Genomic DNA, 20,446 nt, shown 5'->3' on the forward strand with positions numbered 1-20,446 from the left:
TTTGCACTATGTGCCGCACCTCCAACCACATCTGAATCAGGCCCTGTATGCGGAGAAACCCCAAGATTGAAATACGGAGAGGACACTTAATATAGCCAGCAAGCAAGCTTCTGATAACCAACAGAAAAAGATTTCCTATCATTTACAGTATGAATATAGGATAACGTCAACCATTCCATATCTGGACTATTCTCTTATGTCAGATGAGAATGAGAACTTTAATTTGAAAAGTAAAATGTTTGGGTAAGCAGTATTTGCAATGAGTGGTTTTAATCTGGCAAACTCAAAAGATATATACCAGCTGGAATGTATGTTGCACTGATTGCATCTATGGAAATAAGCCCACATGACTTTCTTATCACGTTCGTCTGTACTATGTTTACAGTACATCCGGAAAGTATTCACAGCGCTTCACTTTTTCCACATTTTGTTATATTACAGCCTTATTCCAAACTGGAATAAATAATTTTTTTCCCTCAAAATTCTACATACAATACCCCATAATGACAATGTGAAAAAAAAGTGTTGTTTTTTTTTTTAGATTTTTGCAAATTTATTAAAAATAAAAAACTAAGTAATCATATGTACATAAGTATTCACAGCCTTTGCTCAATACTTTGTTGATGCACCTTTGGCGGCAATTACAGCCTCAAGTCTTTTTGAATATGATGCCACAAGCTTGGCACACCTATCTTTGGGCAGTTTCGACCATTCCTCTTTGCAGCAACTCTCGTGCTCCATCAATCAGATTCAAGTCTGGGCTCTGGCTGGGCCACTCAAGGACATTCGCAAAGTTGTCCTGAAGCCACTCCTTTGATATCTTGGCTGTGTGCTTAGGGTCGTTGTCCTGCTGAAAGATGAACCGTCGCCCCAGTCCGAGGTCAAGAACGCTCTGGAGCAGGTTTTCATCCAGGATGTCTCTGTCCATTGCTGCATTCATCTTTCCCTCTATCCTGACTAGTCTCCCAGTTCCTGCCACTGAAAAACATCCCCACAGCATGATGCTTCCACCACCATGCTTCACAGTAGGGATGGTATTGGCCTGGTGATGAGCGGTGCCTAGTTTACTCCAAACATGACGCTTGCCATTCACGCCACAGAGTTCAATCTTTGTCTCATCAGACCAGTGAATTTTGTTTCTCATGGTCTGAGAGTCCTTCAGGTACATTTTGGCAAAATCCAGGCGGGCTGCCATGTGCTTTTTACTAAAGAGTGGCTTCTGTCTGGCCACTCTACCATACAGGCCTGATTGGTGCATTGCTGCAGATATGATTGCTCTTCTGGAAGGTTCTCCTGTTTCCACAGAGAAATGCTGTAGCTCTGACAGAGTGACCATCAGGTTCTTGGTCACCTCCCTGACTAGGCCCCTTCTCCCCCGATCGCTCAGTTTAGACGGCTGGCCAGCTCTAAGGGAAAGTCCTGGTGGTTCTGAACTTCTTCTGTTTTCGAATGATGGAGGCCACTGTGTTCATTGGGACCTTCAAAGGAGCAGATATTTTTCTGTACCCTTCCCCAGATTTGTGCCTCGAGACAATCCTATCTCGGAGGTCTATAGACAATTCCTTTGACTTCATGCTTGGTTTGTGCTCAGACATGCATTGTCAAGTGTGGGACCTTATATAGGGGGTGATTCCGAGTTGTTCGCTCGCTAGCTGCTTTTTGCAGCATTGCACACGCTAAGCCGCCGCCCTCTGGGAGTGTATCTTAGCTTAGCAGAATTGCGAACGAAAGATTCGCAAAATAGCGAAAATAAATTTCTTAGCAGTTTCTGAGTAGCTCCAGACCTACTCACAGATAGCGATCAGCTCAGGCCGTTTCGTTCCTGGTTTGACGTCACACACACGCCCAGCGTCCGGCCAGCCACTCCCCCGTTTCTCTAGACACTCCCGCGTTTTTCCCTGGCACGCCTGCGTTTTTCCGCACACTCCCAGAAAACGGCCAGTTTCCGCCCAGAAACACCCACTTCCTGTCAATCACACTACGATCACTTCAACGATGAAAAATCTTCATTCGGGCGTGAGTAAATCTACTAAGTTTTGTGTTAAAATACTAACCGCATGCGCACTGCGAATCATGCGCATGCGCATTTTTGCCTTAATCGCTCCGTTGCGAAAATCGGCAACGAGCGAACAACTCGAAATGACCCCCATAGACAGGTGTGTGCCTTTCCAAATCAAGTCCAATCAATTGAATTTACCACAGGTGGACTCCAATTAAGCTATAGGAACAGCTGAAGGTTGATCAGTGGAAACAGGACAGTACATGATATTTCTTTGTTTTTTATTTTTAATAAATTTGCAAAAATCTCAGAATTTTTTTTTCCACGTTGTCATTATGGGGTATTGTGTGTACAATTTTTTTGGGGGGAAAAAATCAATTTATTCCATTTTGAATAAGGCTGTAACATAACAAATTGTGGAAAAAGTGAAGCGCTGTGAATACTCTCCGGGTGCACTGTATATTTAGCTTGTAGTGGCTAGTGGAGAAATGCATGTGCTAATATCACATTTAGGTTCTGCCCAATATATTAGCTTATTTTTTCGGATATTATTGCCTTTTGTAATAATGCCTGCATTTCATGACAGCTCATGCCCATCTATGGCTTGGTATAGAGATGATAAACTCAGGATAGTGCTAGACTGTGTAGTCTATGAAGCTACCAGTTGCGCACGCAGGGGGGGTTTCCGAGTACCTGGAAACCCCCCCTGATGAGACAATTTTTTTATTTTTGAGACGGAGCCAGCTGTGTCTCCGTCTCAATAAAAGGTGCGATCGTGACCGCGACCGCTTACTGTAGCTGCTGCAGCAGCATAGAGCAGAGAACCATGAGTGTACAGGGGGGAGCTGCTGGCTGTACATAGAAACATAGAAACATAAAATTTGTCGGCAGATAAGAACCGCTTGGCCCATCTAGTCTGCCCCCTTTTTTTTTTTTTTACATTATTTTTATCTCTAACCTTATTTGATCCTTATTTCTTTGTAAGGATATCCTTATGTCTATCCCATGCATGTTTAAATTGCTCTACTGTCTTAGCCTCTACCACCTCTGATGGGAAGCTATTCCACTTGTCCACTACCCTTTCTGTGAAGTAATTTTTCCACAAATTTCCCCTGAACCTCCCCCCCTCCAGTTTCAGTGTATGTCCTCGTGTCCTATTGCTTCTCTTCATTTGGAGAATGTTTCCCTCCTGGACTTTGTTAAAACCCTTAAAATATTTGAAAGTTTCTCTCATGTCCCCCCTTTCCCTTCTCTGCTACAAACTATACATATTGAGATTTCTTAGTCTATCTGGGTATGTTTGGTGATGTAGGCCATGCACCATTTTAGTTGCCCTTCTTTGTACAGTTTCTAATGTATTAATATCCTTTTGAAGATATGGCCTCCAGAATTGAACACAGTATTCTAGATGAGGCCGTACCAATGACCTATACAGTGGCATTATTACTTCTTTCTTTCTTTCTGCTGATGATTCCTCTCCCAATGCAGCCAAGCATCTGACTAGCCTTCCTCATTGCCTTGTTACATTGCTTACCTGCCTTTAAGTCATCTGAAATAGTGACTCCTAGATCCCTTTCCTTCTCAGTAGTTTCCAGTATAGTGCCATTAATACTGTATTTAGCTTTAGGATTTTTGAGACCCAAGTGCATGATTTTGCATTTTTTGGCATTAAACTGTAATTGCCAGACTCTTGACCATTCCTCTAGTCTACCTAGATCCTCAATCATTTGTTTTACCCCACCTGGTGTGTCTACCCTGTTGCATACCTTTGTGTCATCTGCAAAAAGGCATACTTTCCCTTTAATGCCATTTGCAGTGTCACCAATAAAGATATTAAAAAGCACTGGTCCAAGTACAGATCCCTGGGGTACTCCACTGGTAACATTTCCCTCCTGTGAATGCACTCCATTTACCACAAATCTCTGTTTTCTATCCTTCAACCAAGATCTTATCCATTCAATAATCCTAATATCCAATCCCAAACTTTCAAGTTTATTTAGCAGTCTGCGATGTGGAACAGTGTCAAAAGCCTTACTAAAGTCTAGATAAGCTATATCCATGGCTCCACCTTTATCCATCACTTTAGTCACACAGTCAAAAAAGTCAATAAGATTTGTTTGACATGATCTCCCCCCGTGAATCCATGCTGTTTGGGATCCTGTAAATTGCCGGATTTGAGATAATCTACAACTCTTTCTTTTAAGAGTATTTCCATCAATTTCCCTACTACTGATGTAAGACTCACTGGTCTGTAGTTGTTTGCCTCTTCCTTGCTTCCACTTTTGTGCAGTGGGACTACGTTTGCTCTTTTCCAGTGCTCTGGAATTACTCCTGTAGCTAATGACTGGTTGAATAATTCTGTCAATGGTGCTACCAGCACCTCTTTAAGTTATTTTAGTATCCTTGGATGTATCCCATCTGGCCCCATAGATTTGTCCACTTTCAGCTTTGAGAGTTTTGTTAGGACCTTCTCCTCTGTAAATGTACTTGTTTCATTTTCCTGAATATCCCTGCAACTTAACTGTGGCCCCTTCCCCTCTCTTTCAGTAGTAAATACTGAGCAAAAATAATTAAGATGATCTGCTATTAAATTGTCTCCCTCAACAAGACTCCCAGTGTCTGTCTTTAGTTTTATTATTCCGCCTTTCGCTTATATACCTAAAAAAAGTTTTGCTTCCTTTACCCACTGACTGGGCCATTTCCTCCTCAGCTTGAGCCTTTGCACATCTGATTACCTTCTTATACCCCTTTCACATCGCACAAATAACCCGGTACCGACACGGCATATTGCCGTGTCGAACCGGGTCAGTGTGCGATGTGAAAGCACACTGGCCGATTTAGCGGGTCGCCTGACCCGGTAAATCAACCCGGTAAAAAAGAAGGGTTTTACCCGGGTTGATTACCGGGTCAGGTGCGGTGTGAATGGGAGCCGTGTCGATGCGACACGGTTCCCATTCACAAGATAGGGAGAGGCGGCGCTGGAGATGAGCTCATCTCCCGACGCCGCCTCCACCCCCGCCCCTGCTGCTGCTGCGCGCTCCGTTGTTATGGCAACCGACCCGGTATATTGCCGGGTCGGAAAGCCAGCAGCGGAGTGCAAATGCCGGATCCCACCCGGTAAGTACACGTTTGTCTTACCGGGTAGGATCCGGCATTTGCAGTCTGAATGCAGCATTAGTCTCCTTCTGTCTAAGAAGATATAACTCTTTGTGTTCATTATTTTGTGTCTGCTTATATTTCCTAAAAGCCATCTTTTTTGCTTTCACAATATTTACTACTTCTTTTGCAAACCACACTGGCTTCCTTTTCCTTGTGTTTTTCCTAACACTTTTGATACAAAGGTCTGTTGCCTTTAATATTGCACATTTTAATGTTTCCCACCTCTCCTGCACTGCTTCCAAGTTTGTCCACTCTGCCAAAGAATCGCTTACACATTTTCCCATACTTACAAAATCAGCCTTCCTAAAATCCAACACCTTTGTTTTTGTATGGAATGAGTCAGTCTCTGTCTTTATGCTGAACCATACTGCTTGATGATCACTGGATCCCAGGTTTTCACCCACTTTTACATTCCATATTCTGTCTCCATTTGTAAGTATTAAGTCTAATATTGCATCTTTCCGAGTGGGCTCCCTCACCAGTTGGTGGAGGGATGCTCCCTGAAGGGAATTTAAAATGTCCCTACTTCTAGTGGAACTAGCAACAGACTCCCTCCCAGTTTACATCAGGAAGATTAAAGTCTCCCATTATTATTACCTCTCCTTTTAATGCCATTTTAGTTATGTCCTGCAATAGGTTCTTGTCGAGTTCCTCTTCCTGACCTGGTGGCCTGTATATCACACCAATACGAATAATCGACTTTTCCCCTGTTTCTATGGTCACCCAAAGGGCCTCAGTTTTTTCTTCAACACTTTGTATTAATGTAGTATTTATGCTTTTTTTTTTACATACTTACATGCTTAGCCACACCAGCTCCCTCCGTCCTCACACACACTGCCGTCCATCTGCTTCCGCCTCCTAGTCCCAGCCCCTGGTATGTATAAAATATATAGTACTGTATGTACTGTATATGAAGTGTGTGTATGTATATGTGTGTGCGTGTGTTTGTTTGTTTGTTTGTGTGTGTGTGTTTATGTGTATGTATAAATTAATGTGTGCTCTATGTAAGTATTTATACTCAGTAAGCATATATATATATATATATATATATATATATATATACATACATACATTCATACATACACTGTGTGTGTATATATATATATATATATATATATATATACACTGCTCAAAAAAATAAAGGGAACACTGAAATAACACATCCTAGATCTGAATGAATGAAATATTCTTATTAAATACTTTGTTCTTTACATTGCTGAATGTGCTGACAACAAAATCACACAAAAATTATCAATGGAAATCAAATTTATTAACCCATGGAGGTCTGGATTTGGAGTCACACTCAAAATTAAAGTGGAAAAACACACTACAGGCTGATCCAACTTTGATGTAATGTCCTTAAAACAAGTCAAAATGAGGCTCAGTAGTGTGTGTGGCCTCCACGTGCCTGTATGACCTCCCTACAATGCCTGGGCATGCTCCTGATGTAGTGGCGGATGGTCTACTGAGGGATCTCCTCCCAGACCTGGACTAAAGCATCCGCCAACTCCTGGACAGTCTGTGGTGCAACGTAGCATTGGTGGATGGAGCGAGACATGATGTCCCAGATGTGCTCAATTGGATTCAGGTCTGGGGAACGGGCGGGCCAGTCCATAGCATCAATGTCTTCGTCTTGCAGGAACTGCTGACACACTCCAGCCACATGAGGTCTAGCATTGTCTTGCATTAGGAGGAACCCAGGGCCAACCTCACCAGCATATGGTCTCACAAGGGGTCTGAGGATCTCATCTCGGTACCTAATGGCAGTCAGGCTACCTCTGGCGAGCACATGAAGGACTGTGCGGCCCCCCAAAGAAATGCCACCCCACACCATAACTGACCCACTGCCAAACCGGTTATGCTGGAGGATGTTGCAGGCAGCAGAACGTTCTCCTTGGTGTCTCCAGACTCTGTCACGTCTGTCACATGTGCTCAGAGAGAACCTGCTTTTATCTGTGAAGAGCACAGGGCGCCAGTGGCGAATTTGCCAATCTTGGTGTTCTCTGGCAAATGCCAAACGTCCTGCTCGGTGTTGGGCTGTAAGCACAACCCCCACCTGTGGACGTCGGGCCCTCATACCACCCTCATGGAGTCTGTTTCTGATCATTTGAGTAGACACATGCACAGTTGTGGCTTGCTGGAGGTCATTTTGCAGGGCTCTGGCAGTGCTCCTCCTGTTCCTCCTTGCACAAAGGCAGAGGTGGCGGTCCTGCTGCTGGGTTGTTGCCCTCCTACTGCCTCCTCCACGTCTCCTGATGTACTGGCCTGTCTCCTGGTAGCGCCTTCATGCTCTGGACACTACGCTGACAGACACAGCAAACCTTCTTGCCACATCTCGCATTGATGTTCCATCCTGGATGAGCTGCACTACCTGAGCCACTTGTGTGGGTTGTAGGGAGGTCATACAGGCACGTGGAGGCCACACACACTACTGAGCCTCATTTTGACTTGTTTTAAGGACATTACATCAAAGTTGGATCAGCCTGTAGTGTGTTTTTCCACTTTGATTTTGAGGGTGACTCAAAAATCCAGACCTCCATGGGTTAATAAATTTGATTTCCATTGATAATTTTTGTGTGATTTTGTTGTCAGCACATTCAACTATGTAAAGAACAAAGTATTTAATAAGATTATTTCATTCATTCAGATCTAGGATGTGTTATTTTAGTGTTCCCTTTATTTTTTTAAGCAGTGTATATATATATATATATATATATATATATATTAGTGATGTGCACCGGAAATTTTTCTGGTTTTGGATTCGGTTCCGCGGCCGTGTCTTGGATTCGGACGCGTTTTGGCAAAACCTCCCTGACATTTTTTTGTCGGATTCGGGTGTGTTTTGGATTCGGGTGGTTTTTTACAAAAAACCCTCAAAAACAGCTTAAATCATAGAATTTGGTCATTTTGATCCCATAGTATTATTAACCTCAATAACCATAATTTCCACTCATTTCCAGTCTATTCTGAACACCTCACACCTCACAATATTATTTTTAGTCCTAAAATTTGCACCGAGGTCGCTGGATGACTAAGCTAAGCGACCCAAGTGGCCGACACAAACACCTGGCCCATCTAGGAGTGGCACTGCAGTGTCAGACAGGATGGCAGAATAAAAAAATTGTCCCCAAACAGCACATGATGCAAAGAAAAAAAGAGGCGCAATGAGGTAGCTGTGTGACTAAGCTAAGCGACCCAAGTGGCCGATACAAACACCTGGCCCATCTAGGAGTGGCACTGCAGTGTCAGACAGGATGGCAGATTAAAAAATAGTCCCCAAACAGCACATGATGCAAAGAAAAAAAGAGGCGCAATGAGGTAGCTGTGTGACTAAGCTAAGCGACCCAAGTGGCCGACACAAACACCTGGCCCATCTAGGAGTGGCACTGCAGTGTCAGACAGGATGGCACTTCAAAAAAATAGTCCCCAAACAGCACATGATGCAAAGAAAAAAAGAGGTGCAATGAGGTAGCTGTGTGACTAAGCTAAGTGACCCAAGTGGCCGACACAAACACCTGGCCCATCTAGGAGTGGCACTGCATTGTCAGACAGGATGGCAGATTAAAAAAATTGTCCCCAAACAGCACATGATGCAAAGAAAAAGAGAGGCGCAATGAGGTAGCTGTGTGACTAAGCTAAGCGACCCAAGTGGCCGACACAAACACCTGGCCCATCTAGGAGTGGCACTGCAGTGTCAGACAGGATGGCACTTCAAAAAAATAGTCCCCAAACAGCACATGATGCAAAGAAAAAAAGAGACACAATGAGGTAGCTGTGTGACTAAGCTAAGCGACCCCAGTGGCCGACACCGACACCTGGCCCATCTAGGAGTGGCACTGCAGTTTTCTAGCGAGAGGATGAGTGCTTCCATCCTCATGTGAATCTGAACCACTAGCCATGAACATAGGCCAGGGCCTCAACCGTTCCTTGCCACTCCGTGTCGTAAATGGCATATTGGCAAGTTTACGCTTCTCATCAGACGCTTTTAATTTTGATTTTTGGGTCATTTTACTGAACTTTTGATGTATACTTGACGACACAGAGGTAGGTAGAGCAGTGGCCTACTGTACCGTACTGCTATATATTAAATACTGGTGGTCAGCAAAATTATGCACTGTCCTCCTACTATATATATATACTGTGCAAAACTTAAATGCACCACAGGTATGGATGGATAGTATACTTGACGACACATAGGTAGGTAGAGCAGTGGACTACTGTACCGTACTGCTATATATTATATACTGGTGGTCAGCAAAAATTATGCACTGTCCTCCTACTATATATATACTGTGCAAAACTTAAATTCACCACAGGTATGGATGGATAGTATACTTGACGACACAGAGGTAGGTAGAGCAGTGGACTACTGTACCGTACTGCTATATATTATATACTGGTGGTCAGCAAAATTATGCACTGTCCTCCTACTATATATATACTGCGCAAAACTTAAATGCACCACAGGTATGGATGGATAGTATACTTGACGACACAGAGGTAGGTAGAGCAGTGGACTACTGTACCGTACTGCTATATATTATATACTGGTGGTCAGCAAAATTATGCACTGTCCTCCTACTATATATATATATATACTGTGCAAAACTTAAATGCACCACAGGTATGGATGGGATAGTATACTTGATGACACAGAGGTAGAGCAGTGGACTACTGTACCGTACTGCTATATACATACTGGTGGTCAGCAAAATTCTGTACTGTCCTCCTACTATATACTACAATGCAGCACAGATATGGAGCGTTTTTCAGGAAGAGAACGTATAATACTGGTGGTCACTGGTCAGCAAAACTCTGCACTGTCCTCCTACTATATAATACTGCTGGTCCCCAGTCCCCACAATAAAGCAATTAGCACACTGAGCACAGATATTTGCAGCACACTGAGCACAGATATGGAGCGTTTTTCAGGCAGAGAACGTAGATATTTGCAGCACACTGAGCACAGATATTTGCAGCACACTGAGCACAGATATTTGCAGCACACTGAGCACAGATATTTGCAGCACACTGAACATAGAAACTGAGAGGACGCCAGCCACGTCCTCTCATGATCATCTCCAATGCACGAGTGAAAAATGGCGGCGACGCGCGGTTCCTTATATAGAATACAAATCTCGCGAGAATCCGACCGCGGGATGATGACGTTCGGGCGCGCTCGGGTTAACCGAGCAAGGCAGGAGGATCCGAGTCTGCTCAGACCCGTGCAAAAAAGGGTGAAGTTCGGGGGGGTTCGGATTCCGAGGAACCGAACCCGCTCATCACTAATATTATATAGTAGATTGCAATGGCAGCGGCATTCACAGTCATACAAGAAACGTATTTTTAAATGCTAAATTTATATATTTTCACATACATTCACATTTAAGGTAAAACCTTTTTATTGTTTGGATTCCTGAAGATAGTTTTTGAATAAAACCAAAACGTAGAAACATTTAATATCACGTTTCTTGTATGACCTTGAGTGCCATCGTCATTGCAATGTACTTTAAATTAACATCGGCAGGCACCGGGCAACTTTATATATATATATATATATATATATATATGTCTGTTATATGCACACACTACACGTGGAACCCCTCCTTACTAAATCCTGCGTTTGCCCCTGGCTACAAAGGTAGAAACAATAATAAATGTAATATGTATTTCAGCCCTGGAGAGCATGGACGGCTATTATTATAAGGATAATGTCTCTATTGAAGAATTTCAAGCCCAGATTAATGCTGCATCACTTGAGAAGGTTAAGCAGTACAATCAGAAACTCAGGTATGTTCTTCAATTACTGTCACTCATTTGCAGCATTACATCTGTTGTATACTTGTCTGATTCCTGAAACTGATAAGAAAAGATTGTGTCTACATGACTAACTGGTAGATAGGAAGCTAGCCTGTAATTTGGCAGGCACATAACAGTACACAGGTAACGCATTCATTGTAATAAAACTGACATATTACAGGGTAGACCCGGTAATTTCACAGAAACTCTGTAATTTACTCCACCTTTTGTCAATAATAGTTATCTTTAAACCTGTCTTCTCTGGCATCTATACAGAAAAGCATGGGATTTGTCTGTTTGGAAATTGATGAATTGAATGGAATAAATACTAGAGTGCAGAAATCCAGAGTATCTGGGTAAAAACAGAAAGTGGAACTTACTGTATATTAGAACTGTAAAAAAAACAATATTTATTTCCACAATTGCCCCATTTCAAAGTGCTCCATTTTCCTGTTCTTTGTAAATTACCCATATAAAATATGTTCCTGCATTTATGGGTTGGTGCTGGAATGGAATCTACATTATGAATAATGTAAGTTTACAGAAATAATGTCAATTCTACCAAAGTTCTACCATCCCTATAACACAGTTCAGTTGTTCAATTTGTTTCCCATTTTTTGTTCTTCTAAAATACCACTCAGTTTTGTCTCCTTTTATGCCCACCTTACATAGGCACCATCATCTTGGCTTGCAGATTCATTCCTTTGTTAAAATAGTCACATTTGCTTAAACATTTAACTGGCTAATATTTGTTCCGAAAAAACGCTGAGTAAATAATTTTTATTATTATTATTATTATTATTGTTTATTTATATGGCGCAACAAGGGTTCCGCAGCGCCTAACAAAGTATATAAACAAATCAGCATAATAAAAAACATTGACTTACAGTACAGTCAGTGGCGGTTTTTACCTATGGGCTGCAGTACTGCCGCCCCACCAGGTCAAATCCGCCACCTAGGTCACTGACAGTGAAGCCAGATGCAGTCTGTGAGACTACACTGGCTTCACTGTGACTTGCAGTGACTTCCTATCGGAAGTCCTACCTACCAGTCACAGACAGTACATGCAGTCCCATTGGGAGGTGTTTACTCCCTCCGGGACTGCCAGACCAGGCTGCTATAGGCAGAGAGCTGGCTACCTGTAAGAAATCAACTTCCTGCTTCGTCAGCCCTAGCTGGTTTCTATGGCCTGAATCCGTTGCAGTCCATAGAAGCCATAGTTTTGCGCATGCGCAGTACCGTCACCGCTACTGCGCATGCGTCGGGTCCCGGCATCTGTGAACTGTAGATAGCATAGGTGCCAGGACCAAGGCTGCGACCGCGGCGTGGACAAGGAGCAGCGGCAGCCCTCCTCCTCTAAAGAGGTAGGAACCGTCTCTGCTTGCAGTACAAGACAATGTAGGACCAATACATGGAATATTAACATTGCTGCATCAGGGGACAGGACACTTAAATAATCATCAGGGTGGCAGAAACCAAGGGTTAGGTGCCGTTGGAGTAGAAGATTGTTTAAAAGAGGGAAAAGCACGTGAGGGGAGAGGGCCCTGCTCGTGAGAGCTTACATCCTGTAAGGGTGCCATTTTTTATGCCTGAATTAGGTTACCACTCTTATTTAAAACTTATTCAACATTATTTTATTTAAAAAATAAGATATATATATATATATATATATATATATATATATAAGTAGAAAGGTGGAGGTTTTACCTTACAAGGGTGAGCAATTGTTTGGGGACGGCCTCTCGGACCTAGTTTCCACAGCTACGGCTGGGAAGTCAAATTTTTTGCCATATATTCCCTCACAGCCTAAGAAATGCAGTCCTTTCGATCACAAAGAAGCAAGAAGGTCAGAGGTGCGTCCTTTCTTGCCAGAGGCAGGGGTAGAGGAAAGAAGCTGCACCATACAGCTAGTTCCCAGGAACAGAAGTCCTCCCAGGCTTCCACTAAATCCACCGCATGATGCTGGGGCTCCACAGGTGGAGCCAGGAGCGGTGGGGGCGCGTCTCCGAAATTTCAGACACCAGTGGGTTCGCTCACAGGTGGATCCCTGGGCTATACAGATTGTGTCTCAGGGATACAAGCTGGAATTCGAAGTGATGCCCCCTCACCGTTACCTCAAATCGGCCCTGCCAGCTTCCCCCATGGAAAGGGAGGTAGAGTTAGCGGCAATTCACAAGTTATATCTCCAGTAGGTGGTGGTAATGGTTCCCCTCCTTCAACAGGGAAGGGGATACTATTCCACAATGTTTGTGGTACCGAAACCGGACGGTTCGGTCAGACCCATATTGAATTTAAAGTCCCTGAACATTTATCTGAAAAGATTCAAGTTCAAAATGGAATCGCTCAGAGCGGTCATTGCAAGCCTGGAAGAGGGGGATTTTATGGTGTCTCTGGACATCAAGGATGCTTACTTGCATGTCCCCATTTATCCACCTCATCAGGAGTACCTCAGATTTGTGGTACAGGACTGTCATTACCAATTCCAGACGTTGCCGTTTGGGCTCTCCACGGCACCGAGAATATTTACCAAGGTAATGGCGGAAATGATGGTGCTCCTTCGAAAGTAAGGGGTCACAATTATCCCATACTTGGACGATCTCCTCATAAAGGCGAGGTCCAGAGAGCAGTTGCTGATCAGCGTAGCACACTCTCAGGAAGTGTTGCAACAGTACGGCTGGATTCTGAATATCCCAAAGTCGCAGCTGATTCCTACGACACGTCTGCCCTTTCTGGGCATGATTCTGGACACGGACCAGAAGAAGGTGTTTCTCCCGGCGGAGAAGGCTCAAGAGCTCGTAACTCTAGTCAGAGACCTCTTAAAACCGAAACAGGTGTCGGTGCATCCTGGGAAAGATGGTGGCATCATACGAAGCCATTCCCTTCGGCAGGTTCCATGCGAGGATCTTTCAGTGGGATCTGTTGGACAAGTGGTCCGGATCGCATCTTCAGATGCATCGGCTGATCACCCTGTCCCCGAGGGCCAGGGTGTCTCTTCTGTGGTGGCTACAGAGTGCTCACCTTCTCGAGGGCCGCAGGTTCGGCATACAGGACTGGGTCCTGGTGACCACGGATGCGAGCCTCCGAGGGTGGGGGGCAGTCACTCAGGGAAGAAACTTCCAAGGGTTGTGGTCAAGTCAGGAGGCTTGTCTGCACATAAATATCCTGGAACTAAGGGCCATATACAACGCCCTGAGTCAAGCGGAGCCTCTGCTTCGCAATCAACCGGTGCTGATTCAGTCAGACAACATCACCGCAGTGGCTCATGTAAACCACCAGGGCGGCACAAGAAACAGAGTGGCGATGGCGGAAGCCACCAGGATTCTTCGTTGTGCGGAGAATCACATGCAAGCACTGTCAGCAGTGTTCATTCCGGGCGTGGACAACTGGGAAGCAGACTTCCTCAGCAGGCACGACTTCCACCCGGGAGAGTGGGGACTTCATCACGAAGTCTTCACTCAGATTACAAATCGATGGGAACTGCCACAGGTAGACATGATGGCGTCCCGTCTCAACAAAAAGCTACAAAGGTATTGCGCCAGGTCAAGAGACCCTCAGGCGATAGCTGTGGACGCACTGGTAACACCGTGGGTGTTCCAGTCGGTCTATGTTTTTTTTCCTCTTCCTCTCATACCCAAGGTGCTGAGAATCGTAAGAAAAAGAGGAGTGAGAACAATACTCATTGTTCCGGATTGGCCAAGAAGGACTTGGTACCCGGAACTGCAAGAAATGCTCACAGAGGACCCATGGCCTCTGCCTCTCAGACAGGACCTGTTGCAACAGGGGCCCTGTCTGTTCCAAGACTTACCGCGGCTGCGTTTGACGGCATGGCGGTTGAACACAGGATCCTAGTGGAAAAAGGCATTCCGGAGGAAGTTATTCCTACGCTGATGAAGGCTAGGAAGGACGTGACAGCAAGACACTATCACCGTATATGGCAAAAATATGTTGCCTTGTGTGAGGCCAGGAAGGCCCCTACAGAGGAATTCCAGCTGGGCCGGTTCCTGCACTTCCTACAGTCTGGAGTGACTATGGGCCTGAAGTTGGGGTCCATAAAGGTCCAGATTTCGGCCCTATCCATTTTCTTTCAAAAGGAACTGGCTTCTCTTCCTGAAGTTCAGACGTTTGTTAAGGGAGTGCTGCATATTCAGCCCCCTTTTGTGCCACCAGTGGCACCTTGGGATCTCAACGTGGTGTTGGATTTCCTGAAATCCCACTGGTTTGAGCCACTTAAGACCGTGGAGCTAAAGTATCTCACGTGGAAGGTGGTCATGCTATTGGCCTTTGCTTCGGCTAGGCGTGTGTCAGAATTGGCGGCTTTGTCATGTAAAAGCCCCTATCTGGTTTTCCATATAGACAGGGCAGAATTACGGACTCGTCCGCAATTTCTGCCGAAGGTGGTGTCATCTTTTCATTTGAACCAACCTATTGTGGTGCCTGCGGCTACTCGTGACTTGGAGGATTCCAAGTTGCTTGATGTAGTCAGGGCTTTGAAGATCTATGTAGCCAGGACGGCTGGAGTCAGGAAAACTGACTCGCTGTTTATCCTGTATGCATCCAACAAGCTGGGTGCTCCTGCTTCAAAGCAAACCATTGCTCGCTGGATCTGTAGCACGATTCAGCAGGCTCATTCTGCGGCTGGTTTGCCGCATCCAAAATCAGTGAAAGCCCTTTCCACAAGGAAAGTGGGCTCTTCTTGGGCGGCTGCCCGAGGGGTCTCGGCATTACAGCTTTGCCGAGCAGCTACTTGGTCGGGTACAAACACATTTGCTAAGTTCTACAAGTTTGATACCCTGGCTGAGGAGGACCTTGTGTTTGCCCATTCGGTGCTGCAGAGTCATCCGCACTCTCCCGCCCGTTTGGGAGCTTTGGTATAATCCCCACGGTCCTTACGGAGTCCCCAGCATCCACTAGGACGTTAGAGAAAATAAGATTTTACTCACCGGTAAATCTATTTCTCGTAGTCCGTAGTGGATGCTGGGCGCCCGTCCCAAGTGCGGACTTTCTGCAATACGTGTACATAGTTATTGCTTAATAAAGGGTTATGTTATGTGGGCATCCATTGTTGATGGTCTGTTGTGGTTCATACTGTTGACTGGGTAAGTTTATCACAAGTTATACGGTGTGATTGGTGTGGCTGGTATGAGTCTTACCCTGGATTCCAAAATCCTTTTCTTATAATGTCAGCTCTTCCGGGCACAGTTTCCTTAACTGAGGTCTGGAGGAGGGGCATAGAGGGAGGAGCCAGTGCACACCAGTAGTACTAAATCTTTCTTAGAGTGCCCAGTCTGCTGCGGAGCCCGTCTATTCCCCATGGTCCTTACGGAGTCGCCAGCATCCACTACGGACTACGAGAAATAGATTTACCGGTGAGTAAAATCTTATTTTAAAACTTAATCAACATTATTTTATTTAAAAAATAAGATATATATATATATATATATATATATATGTAGAAAGGTGACTGGCACTCCAATTTCTCAAACCAAATACAGTGCCTGGGTGCCTGCAGCAGTGGATAAACATGGCATTTGGTGGATCTGCGGCACTCTCAGGGCTCCATAGTTACAGCACTGCTGTTGAAAACGTCAGCTAAACGCTGTATAACTGTCAACGTTTCATTTAATTAAATGAAAACATGTCCTGACGAAATTTTTAATTAAATGAATCGCTGACAGTTATACAGCGGTCAGCTGACTTTTTCAACAGCAGTGCTGTAACTATGGAGCCCTGAGAGTGCCGCAGATCCACCAAATGCTATATATATATACTGTATATACATACATACACTGCTCAAAAAAATAAAGGGAACACTAAAATAACACATCCTAGATCAGAATGAATGAAATATTCTTATTAAATACTTTGTTCTTTACATAGTTGAATGTGCTGACAACAAAATCACACAAAAATTATCAATGGAAATCAAATTTATTAACCCATGGAGGTCTGGATTTGGAGTCACATACAAAATTAAAGTGGAAAAACACACTACAGGTTGATCTAACTTTGATGTAATGTCCTTAAAACAAGTCAAAATGAGGCTCAGTAGTGTGTGTGTGTGGCCTCCACGTGCCTGTATGACCTCCCTACAACGCCTGGGCATGCTCCTGATGAGGTGGTGGATGCTCTCCTGAGGGATCTCCTCCCAGACCTGGACTAAAGCATCCGCCAACTCCTGGACAGTCTGTGGTGCAACTGTCTGTTGGTGGATGGAGCGAGACATGATGTCCCAGATGTGCTCAATTGGATTCAGGTCTGGGGAACAGGTGGGCCAGTCCATAGCATCAATGCCTTCGTCTTGCAGGAACTGCTGACACACTCCAGCCACATGAGGTCTAGCATTGTCTTGCATTAGGAGGAACCCAGGGCCAACCGAACCAGCATATGGTCTCACAAGGGGTCTGAGGATCTCATCTCGGTACCTAATGGCAGTCAGACTACCTCTGGCGAGCACATGGAGGGCTGTGTGGCCCCCCAAAGAAATGCCACCCCATACCATTATTGACCCACTGCCAAACTGGTCATGCTGGAGAACGTTCTCCTTGGCGTCTCCAGACTCTGTCACGTTTGTCACATGTGCTCAGTGAGAACCTGCTTTTATCTGTGAAGAGCACAGGGCGCCAGTGGCGAATTTGCCAATCTTGGTGTTCTCTGGCAAATGCCAAATGTCCTGCACGGTGTTGGGCTGTAAGCACAACCCCCACCTGTGGACGTTGGGCCCTCATACCACCCTCATGGAGTCTGTTTCTGATCATTTGAGTAGACACATGCACATTTGTGGCTTGCTGGAGGTCATTTTGCAGGGCTCTGGCAGTGCTCCTCCTGTTCCTCCCTGCACAAAGGCAGAGGTAGCGGTCCTGCTAATGGGTTGTTGTCCTCCTACGGCCTCCTCCACGTCTCCTGATGTACTGGCCTGTCTCCTGGTAGCGCCTCCATGCTCTGGACACTACGCTGACAGACACAGCAAACCTTCTTGCCACAGCTCGCATTGATGTGCCATCCTGGATGAGCTGCACTACCTGAGCCACTTGTGTGGGTTGTGTGCTACCACTAGAGTGAAAGCACCGCCAGCTTTCAAAAGTGACCAAAACATCAGCCAGAAAGCATAGGAGCTGAGAAGTGGTCTGTGGTCACCACCTGCAGAACAACTCCTTTATTGGGGGTGTCTTGCTAATTGTTATAATTTCCACCTGTTGTCTATTCCATTTGCACAACAGCATGTGAAATTGATTGTCAATCAGTGTTGCTTCCTAAGTGGACAGTTTGATTTCACTGAAGTGTGATTGACTTGGAGTTACATTGTGTTGTTTAAGTGTTCCCTTTATTTTTTTGAGCAGTATATATATATATATATATATATATATATATATATATATACATACATATTTTTTTTTTTTTTTTTACATTTGTATAATATAATTTTTTTTAAAACATTGGTTCCCGATATATCGGATAACAGACTTCATGAACTCGGACTTCATTACGTCCCGAGTGACCGAATACTGGGTGCTTGCTGCTTAATTCAGATCAATTACGTTTTTATATAATTCAATACCTTGCTACAGCTGCTGCTACACACTAAGGATCACTCAATCCCCTAAAACAACCAACAAGAAAAAATAATAATAATAAAATATATATATATAGCGCTGCTATTTCAAGGTAAACACTAAAAAACTGTAATTTTATATAATTTAAAAAAGAACATACATTTATTGCACAATACAATACACTCGGCCGGTGTGATTAAACAGACATATTACATTTAAAACAATTACAAAGAAAGACTATATCTGCACCACTAAATGATTTGTCCCGCAGCTGATCGATTAAAGAGACTGCATAACCCTACCCCCTCAGTCTGGGGGCCCCCAGGCTCGGTCACACTATGTTTTCTTTTACCTTCCCCTTCATTTCATACTTCGCTCTTTTCTATAGCTTTTCTACTGTGTTACTTATGTTACCATGATTACATTCTCAGTTTGGATAGATAGCGAGTAGGTACTGTGACGATTTCATAGAACACCCTACTAATGCTTGTAAATGCTCTAACTTCTTGTGTCTAGGGGGGTAAGCTACCCTGCTCCTTAAGGCTAAACTGCAATTGATTGTAACTTTATGTCTTGAAGCACTTTTGTCTAAATGAGATGTAATCTTCATATTTCCCTAAATAAAAACAGATTATACAAAAAAGCAATTACAAAGATATGCTCCTGAAAAGCCGTATTTATCTTGAGTTAATTACTTTTGTAACAAGATAATATTTGTTTGTTATAAAAGGAAAATAGTTCCAAGAGTTCAAGAGCTCTATATTCAGCTGAGCCACCTAATCAGAATCACATAGATGATAATGCAGTCCCGTTCTCATGCTGAAAGTTCTCAAACTGTGCATCAGTTGACTCCCAGAATATACTTTTGGCCATACTTTCTGTCCTAAATTTTGCTAATTAGAAACACAGCAAATCACGGTCTGTCCACAGTTTTGCAAAGCTCATTCGATAATATAGTTGAGCTTCATTACATTAGACTGCAGGGCATATATCTCGAATGAGTGCTCCAAATACATATGGGTTAAGGTATGCAGACTCCGGTACTTTCTCACCAATTTCAGATTTAATATGCTCAGTGACGGCTCTCCTTTTCTCAATAGGTATCAGCTCTCCTCAGTGCACTCAGCCCGCTCACACCAGACCTCCGGTACCTTTACGCGTTTCTCCGCTTAAACAACCTCAGCAGCTTCATCAGAAGGATACCTGACCTCCGTTAGTCTGGGTTTAAATAGGGCGGGTATACCCACTTTTCCCCGTCACTCATCCTGCGCATGCGCACCACCGTGCGTTCCAGCTGCATGCCATATTGCGCCTGCGTGTCAGGCACTTTCAAAATAAACAGCTCTCACTCTCTGTATTTATTGATCAACCAATACAAAACAACATGTTCACAAATAAATGTTTACAAATAAATATATATCTATATACAAATAAATATAAAACCATTTGACGGAATCTATCTGTGCAAAGACTAAATAGAGCACATTAATTATAAAGAGTATTATCTAAATTATCAAGCCATATTCAAGATATAACTCAATTAGCATTCCTCATCGATTATAATAATTAAATATTTAAAAATATAGACATAAATAAAAATAATAATTAAAAAAAAAGCCACTACAGGACAAAAAGAAACATATAGAATATATGAGGTGGAAAGGAACATATAATATCATAATCCACCATACATATAAATATGCTAATGTGCGGCATATCGTGATCACATATAAAGCCTATATATTGTGCAATAAATGTATGTTCTTTTTTTTTAAATTATATAAAATGACTGTTTTTTTAGTGTTTACCTTGAAATGAGAAAATAACCTTTAGAGCAACAGATAAACTGTGCAGGGTGTCAATTCTTGCGCAGTATTCCCCAACAGGTATTATATTTACTAAAGTACAAAAACTTAAAGTATATTAAATGTGTCTTTTC

General features: G+C 43.7%; 1 protein-coding gene across 3 annotated transcripts in view; it reads left to right on the top strand.

Annotated features, from left to right (window-relative positions):
• PREX2 (phosphatidylinositol-3,4,5-trisphosphate dependent Rac exchange factor 2) overlaps positions 1-20,446 on the top strand; it is an 867,640-nt gene that overhangs the window by 491,038 nt on the left and 356,156 nt on the right. For all 3 annotated transcript variants that reach the window (XM_063923872.1, XM_063923873.1, XM_063923874.1), the window contains one exon: positions 10,834-10,948. In XM_063923872.1, coding sequence (XP_063779942.1) covers positions 10,834-10,948 — 115 coding nt within the window. The remainder of the gene's footprint in view (positions 1-10,833; positions 10,949-20,446) is intronic.

The sequence above is a fragment of the Pseudophryne corroboree genome, chromosome 5 (genome assembly GCF_028390025.1).
Source record: "Pseudophryne corroboree isolate aPseCor3 chromosome 5, aPseCor3.hap2, whole genome shotgun sequence".
Classification (NCBI taxonomy): Eukaryota; Metazoa; Chordata; class Amphibia; order Anura; family Myobatrachidae; genus Pseudophryne; species Pseudophryne corroboree.